At 42.4% G+C, this 23,554-nt stretch overlaps 1 protein-coding gene across 22 annotated transcripts in view; it reads right to left on the bottom strand.

Moving 5' to 3' along the window:
* LOC119979250 (RAP1 GTPase activating protein) overlaps positions 1–23,554 on the bottom strand; it is a 705,159-nt gene that overhangs the window by 57,894 nt on the left and 623,711 nt on the right. For 20 of the 22 annotated variants that reach the window (XM_038821204.1, XM_038821202.1, XM_038821208.1 and 17 more), the window contains 5 exons: positions 20,370–20,525; positions 19,066–19,137; positions 15,837–15,923; positions 13,440–13,586; positions 5,815–5,946 (listed from right to left, as the gene is read on the bottom strand). In XM_038821204.1, the coding sequence (XP_038677132.1) occupies positions 5,815–5,946; positions 13,440–13,586; positions 15,837–15,923; positions 19,066–19,137; positions 20,370–20,525 (594 nt within the window). The remainder of the gene's footprint in view (positions 1–5,814; positions 5,947–13,439; positions 13,587–15,836; positions 15,924–19,065; positions 19,138–20,369; positions 20,526–23,554) is intronic. The other 2 variants (XM_038821190.1, XM_038821191.1) reach the window with 1 other exon arrangement.

Raw genomic sequence — 23,554 nt, 5'->3', positions numbered from 1 at the left:
GAACTAATTGGGCCATGGACCTGTAACAGGCCAATGCTTCAGGTGGCCAGTAGTAGGCACTGCATTGTTGGGATTAATGGAGCATTTTGGAAGTGGGTCTACTTTGAGGCAATTCCGTCAGTGCCAGGTGGGGAGTGTTAAAAATTGGCCGCAGTGAAAGGTTGGCAGGAAATTTGACCCATTATCATTCAGCACCCACACATTCCCACCGGGACTGCTGGAAAGGAATAAAAAATAGTTGATTATTTCCCTTCTTATTTCAGATGGAGACTGGAGCTTATCACAATCAAACATGATGTTGTTTTCATTCAACATTCAAACTGCAGACATTTCAGAGCCAATCTCTTCGTAACCATCAACAACGAGTTACTGACAGTCTAGAATCATTTATATCTCCACAATTATCACCACGGCCAACAAATCCCCAATATAAACAGCATTTGAAAGTTCAGGTTCCTGAATCTACACCTTTTGTGCTTTTTTGCACAATACCAGTCACTTTGCGAGATATTTTGTGGTCTGTTCCACTGGAATTAGCAGATAAATTGTAAGTGGCTAAGATTAAACAGTCCAATGAAAGCAGCAGGGACTTGCATAAACATGATATTCCAACTGAAGATAAAGAATAAGGATTTTAAACCATTTCATACTATTTATATATAAACCTGACGGTTTACAGGGAAAATGACCAACTCCTTCAGCATATTTTGTATGTTTCATTTGACTCAAATAGAATCTATAAAGATTTCTAAACTGTCATAATTGACCTCAAACTGCAACTGCAGGGCATAGAAAATTAGAACACATAAGGAGACCATTCAGCCCATCATGTCTGTGTCAGATGAAAAACTGCTACCTAGCCCATTCCCTATTTCTTGGCCTGTAACCCTGTATGCTGCAGCACTTAAACTATTTATTTAGGATTTTTTAACGTGATGAGGATCTCTGTCTCAAGCATCCTTTCAGGCAATGAGTTTCAAACCCTCACAACCAGAGAATGAAAAGGTCACCTTGACACCCTCCAATTCTTGCACCAATTAGGTTAACTGATCTGTCTGCCTATCCGATCTTCCTACCCATTCTCAGGTAGGCACCTGTTCATTTTTTTAAGCCTCAATTAAATCTCTCTTCAGCCTTCTCTGTTCCTAAGAAAGCAATCCCAGCCTATTGAATCCCCCCTCATAGTTACAATTCTCAATTTTTGGCATATAAATCTTGTTTCTTGTGCAATCACCTCTTTCCTGTAATGTGGTGATCAGAAGTACACTAGTACTCTCGCTGTGACCCAAATGGGGCTTTATACAGTCCCAGCATAATGCCCGAAACTGTCCTGTGCTGCCCACTGCAGGAACTGTCATGGACAGAAAACTTGACGGAGCAGCAAATGGTCAGTTCACTTTGGGTGGGAATTATGTCGTGGAAATGAAAAATCCCACCCATCTCCCTGTGTTTATATTCTGTGCCTTAACTAATAAAGGGACATATTCTGTTTGCTTTCTTAACCATCTGATCCTACTTATCCTGCTACCTTCAGGGATGTGGGTCATACTCTCCCAAATCCCTCTGCTCCTATATATTTCTCAGCATCTTACCAGAGACTGGAGACTTACCAGAGAGTGAATAACTCATCTCTTGACCCCCTAAAGCCTGTCCACCACCTACAAGGTACATGTAAAGACTGTGATGGAGTAATCTCCACTTGCCTGGATGCGTGCAACTCCAACAGCACTCAACACCATCTAGGACAAAGGAGGCCGCTTGATTGGCACCTTATCCACTAACTTAAACTTTCACTCCCTCCATCACCGATGCACAGTGGCAGCAGTGTGTACCATCTTCAAAAGTCAAGCTGCCGGGTTTAAATTTCAAACTATGCTTGGCAGCTAACTGTCCGTCACCATCAACTGGTGCACGCTCCATGACAACATCTTTACCCATCAGAGTCCACTTGCTAACCAAACCACACTCTCTTCTAACAGAGTATAAATTGCTCCTTTTACATTTGGTAAACTCGTGATGAACCCGATGAGTGCAGGCCGAAAAGTTTCAACAATAAATAGCTTTTTTTTCAGCAATATTTAAGAGTTGTTACAAGATTGTGCCTCTTCATATTTTGAAAATATGATTTTTCAGCTTAACTGACTGAATATTTTTCAGTTTGAATTGAGACAGAACAAAGCTTCAAAATGTAAGGCCACAGGTGTAAATCTTTGCCGAGGAAACAAGCTGAAGTTTCACTCTCTCCCTCTCTTTTTTGGAATAAGTGTGTTGTCAGTTCGAGACTCTTAAATTTACCAGAAACCCCCCCAGTGCCGAGGTCTCATATTAATTGCAACATCTTCGACAACTGACCACATCCAAGTAACCAGCTACTGTAAACCAGCTGCAGTGTTTAAAATCTAGGCTGCAAGGACAATTAAAGGATGTTTAACCATTTTTTTTGTGTTACATAAGAACTAGGAGCAGGAGTAGGCCATCTGGCCCCTCGAGCCTGCTCCACCATTCAACGACATCATGGCTGATCTTTTGTGGACTCAGCTCCACTTTCCGGCCTGAACACCATAACCCTTAATCCCTTTATTCTTCAAAAACCTATCTATCTTTATCTTAAAAACATTCAATGAAGGAGCCTCAACTGCTTCACTGGGCAAGGAATTCCATAGATTCACAACCCTTTGGGTGAAGAGGTTCCTCCTAAACTCAGTCCTAAATCTGCTTCCCCTTATTTTGAGGCTATGCCCCCTAGTTCTGCTTTCACCCGCCAGTGGAAACAACCTACCCGCATCTATCCTATCTATTCCCTTCATAATTTTATATGTTTCTATAAGATCCCCCCGCATCCTTCTAAATTCCAACGAGTACAGTCCCAGTCTACTCAACCTCTCCTCGTAATCCAACCCTTTCAGCTCTGGGATTAACCTAGTGAATCTCCTCTGCCCACCCTCCAGTGCCAGTACGTCCTTTCTCAGGTAAGGAGACCAAAACTGAACACAATACTCCAGGTGCGGCCTCACTAACACCTTATACAATTGCAGCATAACCTCCCTAGTCTTAAACTCCATCCCTCTAGCAATGAAGGACAAAATTCCATTTGCCTTCTTAATCACCTGTTCCACATATAAACCAACTTTTTGCGACTCATGCATGAGGACACCAGGTCCCTCTGCACAGCAGCATGTTTTAATATTTTATCATTTAAATAATAATCCCTTTTGCTGTTATTCCTACCAAAATGGATAAACTCATATTTGTCAACATTGTATTCCATCTGCCAGACCCTAGCCCATTCACTTAACCTATCCAAATCCCTCTGCAGACTTCCAGTATCCTCTGCACTTTTCGCTTTACCACTCATCTTAGTGTCATCTGCAAACTTGGACACGTTGCCCTTGGTGCCCAACTCCAAATCATCTATGTAAATTGTGAACAATTGTGGGCCCAACACGGATCCCTGAGGGACACCACTAGCTACTGATTGCCAACCAGAGAATCACCCATTAATCCCCACTCTTTGCTTTCTATTAATTAACCAATCCTCTGTCCATGCTACTACTTTACCCTTAACGCCATGCATCATTATCTTGTGCAGCAACCTTTTGTGTGGCACCTTGTCAAACGCAAGGACTCTAATTTGCCCTTATTTTTGCTACGTGTGTGAATGTGTGTGTGTGTGCATGCATGTGTGCGTGCATGTGTCTCAAAATGATTTCACTGAGGCCGAATACTTGTCGTTGTGTTTTATTATTTTTGGGGGGTTTAATGGTTAATAAATGTGCTTTTTCCCTGAAACAAGAAAACCTTGTTTGTTTTGCTCCTTGTTGCTGACTGTATAAATAGTGAAATGCATTCTGGTTTGGAAAAGACATCCTCGTGAAAAAGAAACTTCCATTTTGTTGTGAACTAGATTGCCAACCAGAGAATCACCCATTAATCCCCACTTTCTATTAATTAACCAATCCTCTGGTGGTTGAATCGAGGGGAGCCAATCCCCACCCCCTTCTCACCTGTTCACTCAGATCTAGTGAATCTTTGGAATTTACTCCTCTCAAGGCCGATGGATGCTTACTCCATGAGTTTATTCAAAATTGAAATCAATAGAATTTTGCATTATGGGATAGGAGAGGCAGGAGAGTGGAGGTGAAGTAAAAGATTAGCCTTGATCTTATGAAATGGTGGAGTCGGCTCAAGGGAGTTCCTCAAACCTCTCAAAGAATCTGCAAGATTCTAAGACTGGTGTTCAACCTGTGGGGCAGGTTCCTTCCACATCTTCACTTTTAATGACAGGCCAAAAGCAGCCAGCTAAAGATGCACTTCCAGTGGGGAATGTATGGCTGGCCAACATTTCCTGTCCTCATCAGCTGGAACATCTACAGTCCAAACTGGAATCACTCCTCAGCAAGCACAGCAAACAGGCTGACTTTGGATTTGAAGCCCTCACCTTGTAAATGTGAGTTCAGCACAGCCACCAAAGTAAAAACTGTTGCATTTGAAGCACTGATGGAGCATGGCACAGTGATAATGTCACTGGACAAGTAATCCAGAGACCCAGGTTGATGCTTAGCATGGGCAGCACAGTAGCATGGTGATTATCACAGCTCCAGAGTCCCAGGTTCAATTCCCGGCTTGGGTCACTGTCTGTGCGGAGTCTGCACGTTCTCCCCGTGTCTGCGTGGGTTTCCTCCAGGGTACTCCGGTTTCCTCTCACAGTCCAAAGATGTGCAGATTGGGTGGATTGGCCATGATAAATTGCCCTTAGTGTCCAAAAAGGTTGGGTGGGGTTACTGGGTTATGGGTCTGGAGTGGTGGTGTGGGTTTGGTGGTAGGGTGCTCTTTCCAAGGGCTGGTGCAGACTCGATGGGTCGAATGGCCTCCTTCTGGACTGTAAATTCTATGATTCTCAATGGACACGAGTTCAAATCCCACCACAGCCACCAGTGGGATTTAAGTGCAATTCATAAAATCTAGAATTGAAAACCAGTCTCAATAATGGTTACCATCGATTGCCGCAAGAACCCATCTGATTCACTAATGTCCTTTAGCAAAGGAAATCTGCCAATTTCACGTGGCCTGACTCGTAGGACTTTAAACTGCCCTCTGAAATGGCCAAGCAAACCATTCAGTTCAAGGGCAATTAGGGATGGGCAATGACAGCGATGCCCACATCCCAGGTAAAAATTAAAGAAAATTAGTGCTCATAGTTTCTGCAAGATAACAGAAAGTTTAGCTTTTCAAAAGATTTTTTTAGCGAAGAAGGTGTGTTGTTCAGAATAATCTTGCATCGATCTCAATAAGTAAAATTGCTTTTCTACGTTAGGTCCTAAATAATTTATAGACAATGTGTAAAAGGCTCAAACAGCTTAATCGATAGTATTCATTTTCTAAGAATGACTTGTAACACTTGTTGTTGATATTGTAAAATAACAGATTCATACACAGATCCTTAAGCTGTTGTAATGGAGACAAACAAACTCTTTATTTTCAATGTATTCGTACAAAATCATCCGTGAGCTCAGTTACTACCTCAGAAGACGATTGGATCTTGTTTTGTAACTTTTTGCCATGTGACTTACCACTCGGCTGCGTAACATTCACTGAAACATGTACCTCATTGTAAGACACGTTTCTTGATTCTTCAGAATTCTGTTACAATGAGATTGGAATGTATTTTTTGCTCAATTTTATCTTTGACTTGGTAATGATGAGTTTAAAGGATTAAACATTCCAAAACTGATTTTTGATGTTATGTTGTTGATTTCTGTACTTATACTCCTTTAGATTTCATTGTGTGCAAGTCTAAAGGGGGCTGATACTTACAATGCCAGGGGTTTTGATGGTTTCTCCTGTGCTGTGGGTGAAACTGCCACTATGACTGGTAGAGACAGTGTTCTGTTTCTTATTGCTGAGACCCATGGCATCCATCGACTGGCTTCGACTTCTAATCACCCGCTGAATAAGAAAGGTTTAATCAGTCATACGTCACGTTTTATGGAATGCTCCGAATTAAATTAATATGGGCAGCAGCAGTTGTAGTTGGAGAATGAGAAATTCATTTAATTTCCATTTTATTTCATTTGAAACAACGGTGAATGATTTGTCCAATGTGAAGAAATTAGTTGGAGAATGTGACACATCAGACCTTGTCTTTGGTGATCCAGGTTACCTCTATGTAGAATGTTCCCACTCAAGTCTTTATTGTTAGTCCTTGTGTTTAGGTTCGGGAGCTTTAATATAAGGGACAGCATTCAGAGAATCCCAACAGTGCAGAAGGAGCCCATTTGGCCCATTGAGTCTGCCCATACCCTCTGAAAGAGCACCCTGCCTAGGCCCATTCCCTCGGCCTATCCACGTAACCCAACCTAACCTTTGTGCACTAAGGTGCAATTTCGCAAGCCAACCCACCTAACCTGCGCATCTTTGGACTATGGGAGGAAACCGGAGCACCCGGAGGAAACCCATTGCAGGCACGAGGAGAACGTGCAGACTCCACACAGACAGTGACCCAAGGCCTGAATTGAATCCGGTTTGCTGGCACTATGAGACAGCAGTGCTAATCACTGTGCCATCGTGATGCATAAGATTCCTTTCCTGCTGAAATATTGCATCAACCTTATGTTGACAAAATGCGCTCATGGATTGGATTGTATCAGCTACCAAAAACAGATATTCCATTGGTCCCCATCCTATTCCATCCCATCAATCAGCTTCAATTGCAGCCAAAAGAGAAGTTAACATTTAATCAAAGTTGCAAAATGACTTTTTAATTGACCCAAGTTTTATGGGGCTCTATAAGCAGATGTAATTCAAACTCTCACTGACTTGCTCAAAATCCAGATGTTGATGGTTAAAGGTAAATGTACAGGTACAGAGTTTCAAAACGGACAACCTTGGGACTGAGTCCATGCTGGATTTTAGATCTGGTCAGTTTTTGGGATGAGCAGTTGGGGCTGAGACAGGTTTTGGGTTCAATAGTTGCTTGGTCACCTCTGAGTGTAGGAAAAGACAGGCATGTGCGCCGATAACAAGTCAACAAGTTAGTTTACTCGTAAATAATTAAAATTCATAACCGGCAAATTAAATGGACATGGCTGTTTTTCGGGTAGTCGGACTTGTCACAATCTGCCTGTACTTCATTTAACAAAGATCAAAATTGAACAGCATCCCTATTTCACCAGACATTCAGTTCTATCTCAGGTGTGTGGAACAGAGAGATCTTCCTGGAGCAAGGTTAATCAGGCTGATCTCATTGTATGTTTGTAGCCTGAATTTCCTGTTTGAAGCCTCTGATCCATTGCTAACTTCAAAGTTGGTAGTTATACTGGTTTAAACGCATTATTTATTTCAGGCAGAAACCACAGGGTTTAATCACTCACTCACTTGTATCTTGCTAAGGTGAAATGAATGTAACAGAAGAGTTTTATTGAGGCAGGCTTCAATTCCTTCTTCAATTTAAAATGTATATTTGGTTTCCCTGAATACTGCCTCTCCACCTTTCTCACGTTCTGTCCTATCTCCATCTTTCTCATGTTCTGTCCTATCTCCATCTTTCTCACATTCTGTCTTATCTCCATCTTTCTCAAGTTCTCTCCTATCTCCATCTTTCTCACGTTCTGTCCTATCTCCACCTTTCTCACATTCTGTCCTATCTCCATCTTTCTCAAGTTCTGTCCTATCTCCATCTTTCTCACGTTCTGTCCTATCTCCATCTTTCTCACGTTCTGTCCTATCTCCATCTTTCTCAAGTTCTGTCCTATCTCCATCTTTCTCACCTTTTGTCCTATTCTCTCCGGCCTTTGTTCATGAAGACATTGGAGGTAGCAAAAAAATTTTCAGCGTGAGGTTTCAAACTGTCCTCCCTTGAGCTGCCTTTCGTAAAACATGTCCTTTAAAGGAGATATTCTAGAAATTATATTCTTTTGAAAAATAGCTGTTATTTTCATCCTATTGAAACTATGGTTGATGTAATTTTAAACTATTAACGGGCAAAGCCACAACTGGAACTTTTCACGGACTAAAATGGGCCAGCAGCCACTGATGAATTGAAATGATTTATAATTTATTAAAGCTGCTGCATTAGACCTGTGATGACATATAGCAGGTGAAGATATTCTCTATAAACATTGCGGACTGTAATTTGATTGGAATCATTTAGGAGGACAATCTTTTGACATCGGGTGCAGCTGATTTACCCAAGTTACATTCTGTCAAATCAAATACTAAAATGTGGCAATTTTTATAACATTCACAGAAAGTGTTCTAGGTCCTCAATGTAAAAACAAATTAGTTTCAGGGTCAGGCAGATTTTTCTAATGTAGCTTCCACTTGGTGCTACTGGTGCATTCCAGACTCAAAGTAACTCTCCATGGAATAGACAAAACAAGCACGATTGATATAAGAAGCTTATCACTTGTTAGCACGGTCTCCTGCATAACGGGAGGTTGATGAGAGTTTGAGCTATTCACTGAGCACAAAAAGAAATCTCTCATCTTTAAAAACAGCTGCTAAAGATCTGAAAGATTTATCCCAACACAAGAGATGCTTTGACAAATCGATAAATTGATCTTTGGTGTCCAAAGATACTTTCCAGTTCCTTAAACGTTTGGTTTTGACTTGGAGCTTTGTATTCAAATTGTCCGAATTGATAAGCTATCTAAATTTCAATTCTGGAGGACAGCACTTGACCAGCAGAATGAGTTTATTCAAATATAATACATATGTTCTCCTAGACTGAGGTGACCTTATTAACCCACAGACATGTTTTCTCTAGACCGTGAAGGAGATCAAAGAGATGCAGCTTCTATAGAACCATAAGGAAGAGCCTGGGGTTAGGCACATATATATCTGCTGTACAACAGGAAGACTGGACAGAAGACTGGACATGTATATCGGCTATACAACAGGAAGGCTGGACAGAAGACTGGACTTGTATATCGGCTGTACAACAGGAAGGCTGGACAGAAGACTGGACATGTATATCGACTGTACAACAGGAAGACTGGACATGTATAAACTCATCATAAACACCAGTAAAACTGAGCCACATGCATCAAATCCCAGGGAGGTAAACACATATGCAAGTTTGATAAAGTATTAGGTGATTAGGTGTAGGCATGCTCCTGATCATAAGGGTGATCAAACAGACATGTTTTCACTAGACCGTGAAGGAGATCAAACAGATGCAGCCTCTGTTGAAACACAAGGTAGAGCCCAGGCCAAAAGGGAGATCAGACAAGTACACACAAGTGATTAACCAGAACTGCATGCATCCTCTTAGCCCACCAAGGAGATCAGATGCAAACATGCTGACTATCAACCTGAAAAACTTTAGCACACACATATACAAAGGCTGATGCACACACATTTAGGGAGACTCAACAAGGACATCTCCTTAAATCATCAGGTAATGCCAATCATTCAGAGCAATGACTTCCTGTAACATTACACATAGAACCCACAATTCACAACCGAGCTCTCACTCGGTCGATCCATAATTTGAAACCTACAGCAAAATACATTTTTTTGTATTAACTATTAATGTCACATTGGCTAATTGTGGTAGTTCAGGCAGTTTAATAAACATTTAGGCATAAATCTTCCCAGAACATTTCTCTCAAATCTTCAGAGCAGCAATTTTATTTATCATGATAATAATTTTATTTATTGCGAAAGTATTCCATATTGATTGAAAGGAATACTCCACACGGTGACCTCAAGCAGTTGTGTAAAAATAGATTTGCATAAAAACAGTCACCATGGTCAGGCCAGATGGTGGTCAGATTAGGATGTGGATACGTTACTTTATTTTGCTTCATTTATTTTCAACAATAACTGGTATGGGACCATCGTTCTATTTCTAATAATAAGAACTAAACAATCAGGTCTTAGCTTTGCATTACCATAACATTTAAAAATGTTGTTGTAAGTTTAGCGCAATGCATATGGTTCAGAATGGCTCGTGTCCAAAGCTGAAACTGCATAAGTCGCAATCCAACACGGTATCATCAGCTTGTGCCTTACTGAAGCACAGAACAGTAAGCTGGGATCTATTGTACAAACTATAAAATTACTGACCAAGTCCTAGTTCTAAATATCAGGGTTAAAGGTGCATGAAATGGGTTTGGTCTCAATCCAGTTCGTACGGCGTTCAAACCACGACACAAAACAGCTCTTTAAACAAGCACTAATTATTACCAAATTGGCCGTTTCAAGGAGACATGAGGGATTTGTTGTGGGAATTGGAAAAAGAGGATTTTTTTTTTTTTAAAGAGGGTGATAGTTAAAGTGGTGCTATTGACATTTGGTAAATATGTTTGCAGTACGTTTAATTAGTCAAAAAGAATGATGTGGATCACAAACCAATGTATAAAATATGCAGCTCTGCTTGTTATTAGGAGGTGCAGTATGTGAAAACAGGCCACCTTTACATTAAGATTGAAGTTGTTCTTACTCCAAATGAGTGAGAGCAGACGGCTCTTGGATTGTGAGGCAGCAATTCCGCGTCTGACCCACGCTCTACCTAATGTTGTGATGCAGTGCAAAAAGTAAAAAAGTTGAGTTTTAATGGCGCATTGCCCAAGTGTGTGTGCTGACATATCAACTGCCCCATTGTTTCATAACAAGTACCTCGTAATAAAGAAAAGGGAGCTAACGTTTCGAATCTGAAAGCTGGAGAGAATTGGAACTGGAGTCAGAAATGGGATCAATCTCCACCTATCGCTGACCCCCTATCCAGTCCCACTGCTCCACCCCGCCCCCCCACGACAGTATAAATCTGACCCCATTTCCAGTCTCTCCAGCTGTGACAAAGAGTCATCCAGACACCAAACTTTCGCTCCCTTCTCTCTCCACAGAGGCTGTCAGACCTGTGGAGATTGTCCAGTATTTTCTGTTTTTGTTTCAGATTCCAGCATTCGCAGTAATTTGCTTTTCCCTTGTAATAGAACTGGACAATGACGCCTGAGAATATAAATGTGTCATTGCTTGAAGAGAAACGTAAAAACATGAAGAAATGCTGGATCTTCAGCCCTTGCATCTCCCTCTGTCAGACACTGGGAGAGGTCTGAAATGTGCATGATTGTGTAAAATGGGTTATCGTGAATCAGCAGTTATTTTCACATCACACAAGATCTGGGGTCGCATGTGAAGAATTGGAAAGTGATTGAGATAGCTTATGGCAATGTACTCCAGGATGAGTTAGCATCTACAGGAGGGGAGGGGGGATGAACAGTGAAAACTGTTAATGTGCTTTACATTTTTGAACTGGAGAACGAGCAAAACACCAATTGCTAGTGGAACGACTCAAGAACAATTTGAGATGGGTGATAAATTCTCGCCTTTCCAGTGATTCCCACATTGCATGAATAAATTAACAAATGGGCGACGACAAAAGAGAATATTTGAGAATGAAAAGTTATGATGATTGGTTACATTTATAATTCTGCTATCATTGTCGGACATAATTGCTATTTTTTTCACTTCTCCTGTTGCAGTCGCTCCTCTTCACCCCCAGCCTAATGCTTGGGTAATTGATTATTTAAACCAAATTTAAATTTCAGACAAGTAGAGATTAGCAATGTGTACCAGTACATGTACAGATCAACAATGTGTACCAGTACATGTACCAATCAGCAATGTGTACCAGTACATGTACAGATCAGCAATGTGTACCAGTACATGTACAGATCAGCAATGTGTACCAGTACATGTACAGATCAGCAATGTGTACCAGTACATGTACAGATCAACAATGTGTACCAGTACATGTACAGATCAGCAATGTGTACCAGTACATGTACAGATCAACAATGTGTACCAGTACATGTACAGATCAGCAATGTGTACCAGTACATGTACAGATCAGCAATGTGTACCAGTACATGTACAGATCAGCAATGTGTACCAGTACATGTACAGATCAGCAATGTGTACCAGTACATGTACAGATCAGCAATGTGTACCAGTACATGTACAGATCAACAATGTGTACCAGTACATGTACAGATCAGCAATGTGTACCAGTACATGTACAGATCAGCAATGTGTACCAGTACATGTACAGATTAACAATGTGTACCAGTACATGTACAGATCAGCAATGTGTACCAGTACATGTACAGATCAACAATGTGTACCAGTACATGTACAGATCAGCAATGTGTACCAGTACATGTACAGATCAGCAATGTGTACCAGTACATGTACAGATCAGCAATGTGTACCAGTACATGTACAGATCAGCAATGTGTACCAGTACATGTACAGATCAGCAATGTGTACCAGTACATGTACAGATCAGCAATGTGTACCAGTACAAGTACAGATCAGCAATGTGTACCAGTACATGTACAGATCAGCAATGTGTATCAGTACATGTACAGATCAACAATGTATACCAGTACAAGTACAGATCAGCAATGTGTACCAGTACATGTACAGATCAGCAATGTGTACCAGTACATGTACAGATCAGCAATGTGTACCAGTACATGTACAGATCAGACAAAAGAAACAAAAACATTGAATAATGGCTTCACTTTGTTCAGTTTAAACAGTGGACGCAAACGTGAATCATCCATTGGGCAACAATTCGGAACTGAACAAAAAATTTAAGAAGTCCATTTAAGATTTGACTTTGGTTTATATTCATTTGGGCTGATGTGTTGATTGCGATATCATCATTGGATGGTCAGTACCAGCCTTCCCAGAGACATGGATATATTTTACAGTCATGAACAATGTTGCAATGAGATGGAGAGTATGGGCAAAGGTTTAATCTAAGCCACCGATTGAGTGTATTATTGCTGTATTATGCGATTCCCCCCCCCCCCTCAGCCGTATGTTAAAACCCTACAAAAAGTTGAAAGTTGAGGAATGCAAAAAATTTCCTGAATCTGCTAATAATTAGAGGGTTAAAACCCAGAACGTGTGAAGGAGGCACATAGTTTACTTGCAACACTACAAGTTGACAATCTTTGATCAAAGATTATCTATATAATTACCATTTTCTGTGATAACTCAATATTTGTAAAACATGTAACAGTGACACATTTACAGTGATTCTCCATTGCAATGGATACTAAATAAGATCCAATCTTACACATTGCCGGTATATCTAATGGTGCCACAGGCTTCACTACAATAAAGTGATGCTTCAGGAATAGACAAAACATCAGCTTTAATTTCCTCACTTCTTCATTATGTTGAAGAAAATTTCACGGGATTTTCAGATAAGCTTTTCTATAACTGCATTAATTCACATTTGTAATCCACTATATCAATCCAAATAAGAAATATCAGCCCCACAGATGCATTATTTTGTTACTTTAGCGAAGAATAATCAAGGTAGTTTTAAATTAAATTAAATGCTGTGAATAAACTGCTGAAACAAAAAAAGTAATTGAATGTTAACTTAATGAAATTCATTAGAAAAAAGGTGATGTTACCTTAAAGGATTCAAAGAAGCCTCCTCCTCCTCCTCCACTCCCTCCATTCTCAATCTTTTCATCCTCGTTTCCCAGGCCCATCATAGCTTGACTATTTACGTGGAGCTCTTCATAGAGAGTCTCCAGTAAGGCTGATCTCGTCCTCTCCTTCGTTACAAGTACAGGAAAAATATATCAGGAAATAAATATGAGGAAATAGGCAATTAACTTGTTGAAAACCAACCCAGCTGATACTTCAGAAATAACGGCCCAGGTTTTCCAGTACTAATAACAGGGATTGTCATTGTTTCAGGCTCATTACTGGACTGAAACTAACAGCACCTTAAAGAGTCTGGGAATGTGCGGAATAATGCAGAAATCCAGAATTTGCTGTGAATAAGTCTATGCTTCCCAGAGGGTGAGCGGTAGAGGTTCCGATAGGCTGAATCTCCACCACACACATGAATTGCTAAGAACACCCACTCTAACACTAATAATCCCCTAAAGTCTCAAGAGATAGGAGGATTAGTCCATTTGGCCCATCGGGCCTGCTCTACCATCAATAGATTATCAGCGATCTGATTGTGGCCTTAGCTTTCCTTCCTGTCTCCATAATCGTTAACTGGTTTACAAATCAAAAATCTGTTTAAGTCAGCCTTGAATGCATTCAATGACCAAGCCTCCACTGATCTTTGTGGAATAGAATTACAAAGATGAACGACCCTCAAGAAAATAATTTTCTCCTCATCGTCTTAAATGGAAACCCCTTAAATGGGAAACCCCTTAAATGGGAACATCCTCCCAGCATCTACTCCATCGACGCCTTAGAATAGTATTATGTTTCACTAAGATTACCTTTCGTTCATCTAAACTCCAATGGGTATCGGCCCAGCCTGCTAACATTTCCTCATAAACCAACCCCTTTAATTCAGGAATCAGCCAAATGCACCTTCTTTGAACTACCTCCAATGTGAGTATATCCCTCCTCACATAGGGGACCGGAGCTGTACACAGTACTCCAGGTGTGGTCTCAGTAATGCACTATACATATCGGTAGCAAGACTTCCCTTGTATTTATACTCCATCCCCCTTGCAGTAAAGGCCATTCTCATTTTTAAAAACCCTTGGAAAAGCTGCATTGTGCTGAATGAGATGAAACTGGGTTTTTAATGCAGTACTTAATAATTCGCTGGTCCTCAGAAACTAATTTTATAATTTATGAAGAGTCAGATTTCTCCACAATGTTTAAAAATTCCACATATTTTTTAAAAAGATAAAACATTAAAAAAAAATCTATTTAACTTTACTTCGGCATCAATCTTAATACAATCGTGCAACTATTTTATTGTTGGAAAATTTGCATTAAAATTGAGGGATTTTAAACGCTTTTAACTTGCTGGGTTGTTCGGTGTGATTCGGGGTAAACCAATGGTACAGAGAGACCCTGAGATCTTTTTGGGGGTCTCTCTTCGAGGTCAGGGGTGAGAAACAGCACTTTGCTGCTGATTGGAAAATCCAGGCCATTGGTATTTATTGCCACCAATATTGAAACTGGACAGTTTCTTTGGCCAACCAACATATCAATTGGTACTCGGTTTTATTTGACAAACTAGATTTCTCATTTTCCTTAGATGACAGGACCATTGTATTCCATGGTTTAGCTGTGGAACAGAAATTTGACATCTCCACCCAGTCACCCTGACCTTAATTTGGATGTGGGTGAAAATATTACAATGATCCTCCACTCCACCTGAGCTTTGGGGGAAAATTACCCGGGATTTCTACACCTGGAAGATGAAAATGCTTCGACTTTAGTGGAACATTATCCTGTCTCCATCGATGATGTTCCTCAGATTTTGATTGGTTCCAGCACTGACCCAAATATTGCGCCTACACAGCGATTTAAAACTCTTCAGTTACCCCTGAACTCAAATGTCAATCAGGTCAATTGCATCATTGCAAATTCAGACCAGACTTTGTTATCACATCTCCGATCTTCAACTGTAATGTATAATTTGTTATGTGAAACATCCATGATCTTCCAAAGCCATATCACTCGTAACCAACACCAGTCGTTTCCACTGTTGGCCTTCTTTAACCCATCTTGTCAACTCTTTGAAAGAGTTTTACTCAATTAATCCCGTATTTCCATCAGTCCCCAAGCCCTGCACTTTTTTTCTGTCAGGTTTATTAACAAACCCTTGTTTTAAAATCACAAACAACACACATTTTACATTCAGAAGGAAATAGATGTTTCAATTTAAAGCAGGTCAAACTTGTGAATATTTGAAGTTAACTTTCCAGAATGGATACTTTGAACTGTCTTTTTGTTACTCTCAATCTCAGTTCAATGTGAGAGCTCAGAGACACACATTACGTAGGATCTGTCCACAGGGCTGTGAAAAGTTCAGAACTTACCTCCAATTTAGCAAACTTTTCTGCCTTGTAGCAAGCATATTCTGCATTAATGAGTTTTGTGAGCAAGAACTCCTGAAATTCGGGACCCTAAAATATGACAAATATATGAAATATGAAAAAACAGGGCACAGGCGAATACGGAGGAAAAGTATTATTTTTAGTACTTCAGGCTGAAGGAGTGAGTGAGTGACTGTGTCTCTCTCTCTCTCTCAACCCCTCCCACCCCCCCCCCCCCCCACCCCCACACCCACCCACCGTACATGGCAGACAGTGAGGATCATGGACAGTAGGGATCACAGAAATATGAAGAAGGGATGGAGGGGCAAGGGGGGGGGGGGGGGGGGGGGGGGACAGGCTGGAGAGAACAGTAATGTAATAATTCCTTAATATTCCACCTGGGGATATATTCAACATTGTGTGATGCACAGAAGTTGTGAGATGCTTGGGAGCGAGCAAGCTAATGTGCAATGCAACAGAAAACCTGGAAGTAGTTTCAAGTAGCATTTAATTCAGTTTTCAATCTGACTGTGTGTCAAGCAAGACATCGCTCAGTCGAGACCACTGTTGTGCTTTGCTATTCTAGACAGGATTTCCCCCAGCTTGGCCAGACAGTTGAGAGAGAATTGCGATTTGCATTTCAACATTTTTTTCTCTTTGTCGACAGTGCTGTAAATTCCAATTTCCTTCACTCCACCATTGGTGGGCTTGACTTCAGCGGCCCAAGACCTAGGCTCTGGAATTTCCCAAAACCTCTCCTCCTCCTTTCTCTTAAAGACACTTCCTGAAACCTAATTCTTTGACCAAGCTTTTGGTAATTTTTTCTAATATCTCTTTATGTGGCACAATGTCAAATGCCATTAGGTAAAGATTCCGTGGAGTACCCAGGGACATTTTGCAGCATTAAATGTGCTATAAAAAAGCAGATTGTTGTTGAAACATTGATGGGGTGAACATGAAAGCATCGGCAGCATCAATATGATGACCATTTCAACTATTAGCAATGTGAATTCTGCGATAACAAAAAATCAATTCATCTTTAGGATCGCTAACAGTGACCTCTAGTCTTCATTGCCCATGATAGCTGGTTTTCTGCAACATTACCAAGAAAGATAGAACATACAGTGCAGAAGGAGGCCATTCAGCCCATCGAGTCTGCACCGACCCACTTAAGCCCTCACTTCCACCCTATCCCTGTAACCCAATAACCCCTCCTAACCTTTTTGGACACTAAGGACAATTTGGCATGGCCAATCTACCTAACGATCTAAGGATATGCAAACTTTTAAATATAGAACTGAAATCTGATTTGATTTGATTTATTGTCACATGTTCCGAAGTACAGTGAAAAGTATTTTTCTGCGGCCGAGGGAACGTACACAGTACGTACATATTAGACAAAAGAATAATCAACAGAATACATTGACAAATGGTACATCAACAAACAGTGATTGGTCACAGTGCGGAACAAGGGGCCAAACAAAGTAGATACATGAGCAAGAGCAGCATAGGGCATCGTGAATAGTGTTCTTACAGGGAACAGATCAGTCCGAGGGGGAGTCATTGAGGAGTCTGGTAGCTGTGGGGAAGAAGCTGTTTCTATGTCTGGATGTGCAGGTCTTCAGACTTCTGTACCTACTGCCTGATGGAAGGGTCTGGAAGAAGGCAATGCCTGGGTGGGAAGGGTCTCTGATAATGCTGTCTGCATTCCTGAGATAGCGGGAGGTGTAGACAGGATCAATGTGGGGGTGGAAAGCTTGTGTGATGCGCTGGGCTGAGTTCACCACACACTGCAGCTTCTTGCGATCTTGGACCGAGCAGTTGCCATACTGTCCATCAGTTCCCAGAAAAATATCAGTGCTGAAAGGCAGCAGTTTATATGTTGTGAGGGGTTATCACCTGAGACAGGTGCCTGTATTTGCCAATTTTAATCTATCCCTACTGATAGAATCAGAATTCCTCTGTGGCAATGTTGCAAGACAAACCCATTCCTCGGTCATGAATTTTCCGAGCAACACCAGTAAAAAAACATAATGGGATATGACCAGCCCAGAAACAGGTAGAAATCTGCTTAGAGACAGCAGTAGCCAGTATTCAAAAGGCCCCAGTGAGAGATGCACCTCTCCCAGTTAAGGGTTAGAAGGCAGTTTAAATAAGACTCCGATGTGAATGGCTTGCAATAGTTTACATGGACGATTGGGAAGATCAATGAGGTGCATGTGTTAATATCTAGAGTCAAGGAGGGTGATAGGGGCAGATAGCCAAATGCACAGAAGGCAGAATCAAAGTACAACAAAAATATAATTGACCGGACCCTCAGAAGCAAGGCAGGCCAGCTAACACCTAACAACCTCAAGAAGCAGACAGGTGGTTTTCCAGCTAACAGCTTCAAAGTCTTATAGTCAAGGCAGTGCAGAAAACCTTTGTGAAGAGCAGTTTAATTATCTTTGCTGGACCAGGAAACAACATTTCCCAGACATGACTATTATTCCTGTACTGTGTGGTAACTACAAGCTGGGTTTTTAACTTATAGATTTATAACTTTTAGATTTAAAAGGAATAAAGGGTTATGGTGTTCGGGCGGGAAAGTGGAGCTGAGTCCACAAAAGATCAGCCATGATCTCATTGAATGGCGGAGCAGGCTCGAGGGGCCAGATGGCCGACTCCTGCTCCTAGTTCTTATATTCTTATGTCATACTTGGGATGTTGTTTGGGGAAATGGGGTTGTATTAAGGAGTCCAGGAATCAGAGATATATTTTGGAATAAGGGGTATGTTCTACATAAACTGTGTGTTGTAGTAATTCATATACCTTAATTGTCAAAGAGTTGCCCTGTTTGTGTATGTTTGTCTTTTCTTTACTTTAATAAATAGTCTTTAATAATTGTTGCACGATGTTTGGGGTTTATTCTTACTGGGGTTTCACTTGTCTCCTTCCACCAAAACAAAACAAAACTTTACACCCCCACGAACCGGTGTTGCTAGTTGGGATACCCTCGCAGATAAGGTCCCTGTGCTTCGCGATATCTCATACAAACTTGTCTGTGTTATTCACAAATTCATGCTCTTGTTTTTAAAACCTCTAAGATAGAAAGGTGGGGGAAAGAAATCATCAAGTAAGAGTGAAAACTGTGAGGTTGGGCAGCAAGATACTTCCACACAAACTCTTCAGGTGCTCAGACACATCAGTACCAGAGTAATTTCAATTTCAAAGTGATTGGATGAGCAGTTACCTTTCTAAATATGGCTGGATCAGGAAGTGCCGGACCGAAGAATGGAACGTCATCTCTTGCAGTGACAGAGACCTGGGAAATGGGGGAGTTGATTGGATAGTTTAGAGAGATGTAAGCAGGAAGGGCAGGTTGCTCAAGTTAATGGATGATTAACAGTCACAAATAAACTGGCCACTGAAGAAAGGGCCTCTGGCGATAAAACGTGCGAGTGAAGTACATGTGTTTGCAATTGAATCTCTGTGAATCTATCATTGCAGATATTTTTCAATTCTTTACAATAAAGAGGTATCCCAAACCAATGATATTAATGCGGTATTATTATCCTTCCTGCTGGCTTGCCGATAGGTGGTGCATGTTCTGCTGGATGGTGAGGACCTTCAACGCTAGATTTTCAACTTGTGTGGAATTGAAGCTCACCTCCACCAGATTCCATCTGAGCAAAGTCTTGACTCTAGCTGTTCTTCCTGTCTCTCAGCATCATTTGCAAAATATTCGCGTATTGTCTGTCTACACCAGGGAGTCTCACTGGAGCCGAGGCACTGACTTGTGGTCAATTCATTATATTTCCTATTATCTCTTCTATTTCTGAGTTTCCCTTTCTGAAAATACTAATTTAAACATGACAATTATTCTCGGGGTTCCTGTCACCCTCTGCTTTCCTGCCAAGTGACTGTTCTTTGTAGATGAACCCGAATGGTGAGCAGCAATAGGTTAGTTCACCTGTGGTGCATCTTTGAGAAACATCTTACAATCGATCTGCGCATACACACATTTCCTGCCAAATATTTCAGGTAGTCATCAGGAAGATAATTCCTGGCTCCATTCTCTCTCCATATAGCATGTTTGCTGAAGCCAATTTGTGAATTTACCTCCAGCTTCAATTAGTCCAGTGGTCTTCATTGAACAAAGATCAGGATTTACAGCCAAGCTCACATCACCCCAATGCCAGTGACAATCATTCTGCTCCTTTCGTCATTGATTCTCCATTTGGCGCTCACTGGGCTGTAGTTGGGGTCACTGGAGTTGGGGTCTAATGCTGTGTTTTCTTTTTCGATTTGTCTATTGGACAAATGCCAGCAAGGGTCATGTAATAATTTCTCAATCTGTATTGACTGAAATCAGGGTGAATCGTGACAGTTAATTGTGTTGCGTTCCTGAGAGTGACTGTTGAGGAATGAATTGTTTACACTGAAGGCCTCAGCTAAAAAAGTTAGTAACATTAAATAAAATAAATAATGTTTCCTTCTCATAAGAAAGCAGATATCAGCAGCAAATGGGGATCATGGTGCCGGGGCAGCGCTTACCTTGTAGACAGTGTTGTTACTGCAGGAGTTTTCCACTTGAACAACAATGTAAGCATGTAGGAAGTTTGATGCAATCATATCTGGCACAAAAGGGGTATTTTCATCCTGGAAGACTATAGCGACAATGTCATTTCCTATGTGTCGTTTTCTTTGAAGCTGAACAAAAAACAAGGCATGTATAAATGTATAAATATATATTTGTAAATATCAAATATATTGTTAAGTGTACAGCTGAATTACTGGTGGCTGATTATAGTATCAGCCCAATGTGTCTTGAATGATTTCACGTGTTGTATTATGCAACACGTTATGTCACTAGTTCTTTCAAACCAAGAAACTGACTTATCACAGAAACAATGGAAGGTGCAGGGGAACAGGCATCAACATAGCATTTCCTGTCTTACTGAACCCTGGTCACCCTACAACCATGTCTCTGTAAAAGGTTAGCAGGTCATACATATTTATTTCTCTCTGTACTGATAATTCATCCATTTTGTTATAAATTCCAAATTACTTTCCCCGTTTTAATGGCTTCCCGTGCCATGGTACCTTGGTCAGTTCACTCATCAACATTGCAGCCCCCCACTCTCATCCATACAGGCTGCAAGGACCATCAGCCTGTTGGACAATTGCAAAGGCTGAGCCTCGGCTACTTCTGCCTTTGGGGTTTCCATACCTGCCTCACTCACAGTCACACCCTCCTGTTCCTGACAACTGACCAAATCAGAAGATCCTATTGTAAGCGGTGTGACTGGTTCTTGAACAAAGCGTTCCCCTCCTGACGTGTCGCAGTTTCTTAAACTCAACGACTCTGAGTGACTCACAAACACTTCCTGTAGACGTGTTCGCCCTTAAGCACAGAGGTGTCCCTGTGCTCCTACATTCTACATTCACAACACATCACCTGCTCTGCCATCTTTATTATGTGTGAATTAATTCATTATATTTGTCAATTGAGTTAAAATTAATAAACCCTATGACTGTTGATAGGTTGACTGTTATTTGTAAACTGATAAACATGAACATGCAAGGAGGAACAAGGAGCAGGAGGAGGCCATTCTGCCCCTTGAGCCTTTTCTACCATTTAATAACTGTGGATGATCTGATCACCTCCAATCTGCATCCTGCCTACCCCCGATAACATATCGCCCTCTGTAATTTATCGTCCCCTTGCAACGTATCCCCCCTTGCAACGTATCGCACCCTTGCAACCTATCGTCCCCTTGCAACGTATCGCCCCCTTGCAACGAATCGCCCCCTTGCAACGTATCGCCCCCTTGCAACGTATCGCCCCCTTGCAACGTATCGCCCCCTTGCAACGTATCGCCCCCTTGCAACGTATTGCCCCCTTGCAACCTATCGTCCCCTTGCAACCTATCGCCCCCTTGCAACCTATCGCCCCCTTGCAACGTATCGCCCCCTTGCAACGTATCGCTCCCTTGCAACGTATCCCCCCGTGCAAAGTATGCTCCCTTGCAACGTATCGCCCCCTTGCTACGTATCGCCCCCTTGCAACGTATCGCCCCCTTGCAACGTATCGCCCCCTTGCAACGTATCGCCCCCTTGCAACGTATCGCCCCCTTGCAACGTATCGCCCCCTTGCAACGTATCGCCCCCTTGCAACGTATCGCCCCCTTGCAACGTATCGCCCCCATGCAAAGTATCGTCCCCTTGCAATGTATCCCCCCGTGCAACGTATCCCCCCGTGCAACGTATCCCCCCCGTGCAACGTATCACCCCCCTGCAACGTATCCCCCCGTGCAACGTATCGCTCCCTTGCAACGTATCCCCCCGTGCAACATACCGCCCCCTTGCAACGTATCCCCCCCTGCAACGTATCGCCCCCTTGCAACGTATCGCCCCCTTGCAACGTATCGCCCCCTTGCAACGTATCGCCCCCTTGCAACGTACCGCCCCCTTGCAACGTACCGCCCCCTTGCAACGTATCCCCCCGTGCAACGTATCGCTCCCTTGCAATGTATCGCCCCCGGCAACCTATCGCCCCCTTGCAACGTATCGCCCCCGTGCAACGTATCGCCCCCGTGCAACGTATCGCCCCCTTGCAACCTATTGCCCCCTTGCAACGTATCGCCCCCTTGCAACCTATTGCCCCCTTGCAACGTATTGCCCCCTTGCAACGTATTGCCCCCTTGCAACGTATTGCCCCCTTGCAACGTATCACCCCCTTGCAACGTATCGCCCCGTGCAACGTATCGCTCCCTTGCAACGTATCGCCCCCTTGCAACGTATCGCCCCCTTGCAATGTATTGCCCCCTTGCAACCTATCGTCCTATCCCCTTGCAACGTATCGCCCCCTTGCAACGTATCGCCCCCTTGCAACGTATCGCCCCCTTGCAACGTATCGCCCCCTTGCAACGTATCGCCCCCTTGCAACGTATCGCCCCCTTGCAACGTATCCCCCCGTGCAACGTATCGCTCCCTTGCAACGTATCGCTCCCTTGCAACGTATCGCTCCCTTGCAACGTATCGCCCCCTTGCAACGTATCGCCCCCTTGCAACGTATTGCCCCCTTGCAACCTATCGTCCTATCCCCTTGCAACGTATCGCCCCCTTGCAACGTATCGCCCCCTTGCAACGTATCGCTCCCTTGCAACGTATCGCCCCCTTGCAATGTATCGCCCCCTTGCAACGTATCGCTCCCTTGCAATGTATCGCCCCATTGCTTGCCAAGAATCTATCCACCTCTGCCGCAGAAATATTCCAAAGATTCTGCTTTCACCACCTTTGCCTGAAGAGAGTTCTAAAGAGTCATGACCCTCTGAGAGAAAATATTTCCCCTCATCTTCATTTTAAATTGGTGACATCCTCATTTCTAAACAGTGACCCCCGAGTTTGAGATTCTCCCACAAGAGGAAACATCCCCTTCACATCCACCCTGTCAATATCCCTCAGGATCCTATGGCCTGGATTCTCCTCTCTGGAGCCTAAGTGCTCCCACAGCAGAGAATTCCTCCTGGTCTCCGCTGAGACTGGGAACTGGACCCATTATGTTGATCTCTCCCCTTCTCCAGGCTAATTTGCATTGTGGGTGGGAGGGGGGCCTTCTGTTGGACTTTGGGGGCATCTCAGTTATGAACTGACCCCCTTGACCCATGCCGAGGTTCACTGCAGCAGGGGTGAGCTTGGGAAAACATTCACCAAATCCCAGCCGGTGGATCTGCCGC

This window comes from Scyliorhinus canicula, chromosome 16 (assembly GCF_902713615.1).
Source record: "Scyliorhinus canicula chromosome 16, sScyCan1.1, whole genome shotgun sequence".
Lineage (NCBI taxonomy): Eukaryota > Metazoa > Chordata > Chondrichthyes > Carcharhiniformes > Scyliorhinidae > Scyliorhinus > Scyliorhinus canicula.
The sequence above is the reverse complement of the archived record's forward strand: the minus strand, read 5'-3'. Positions and strand labels throughout refer to the sequence as shown.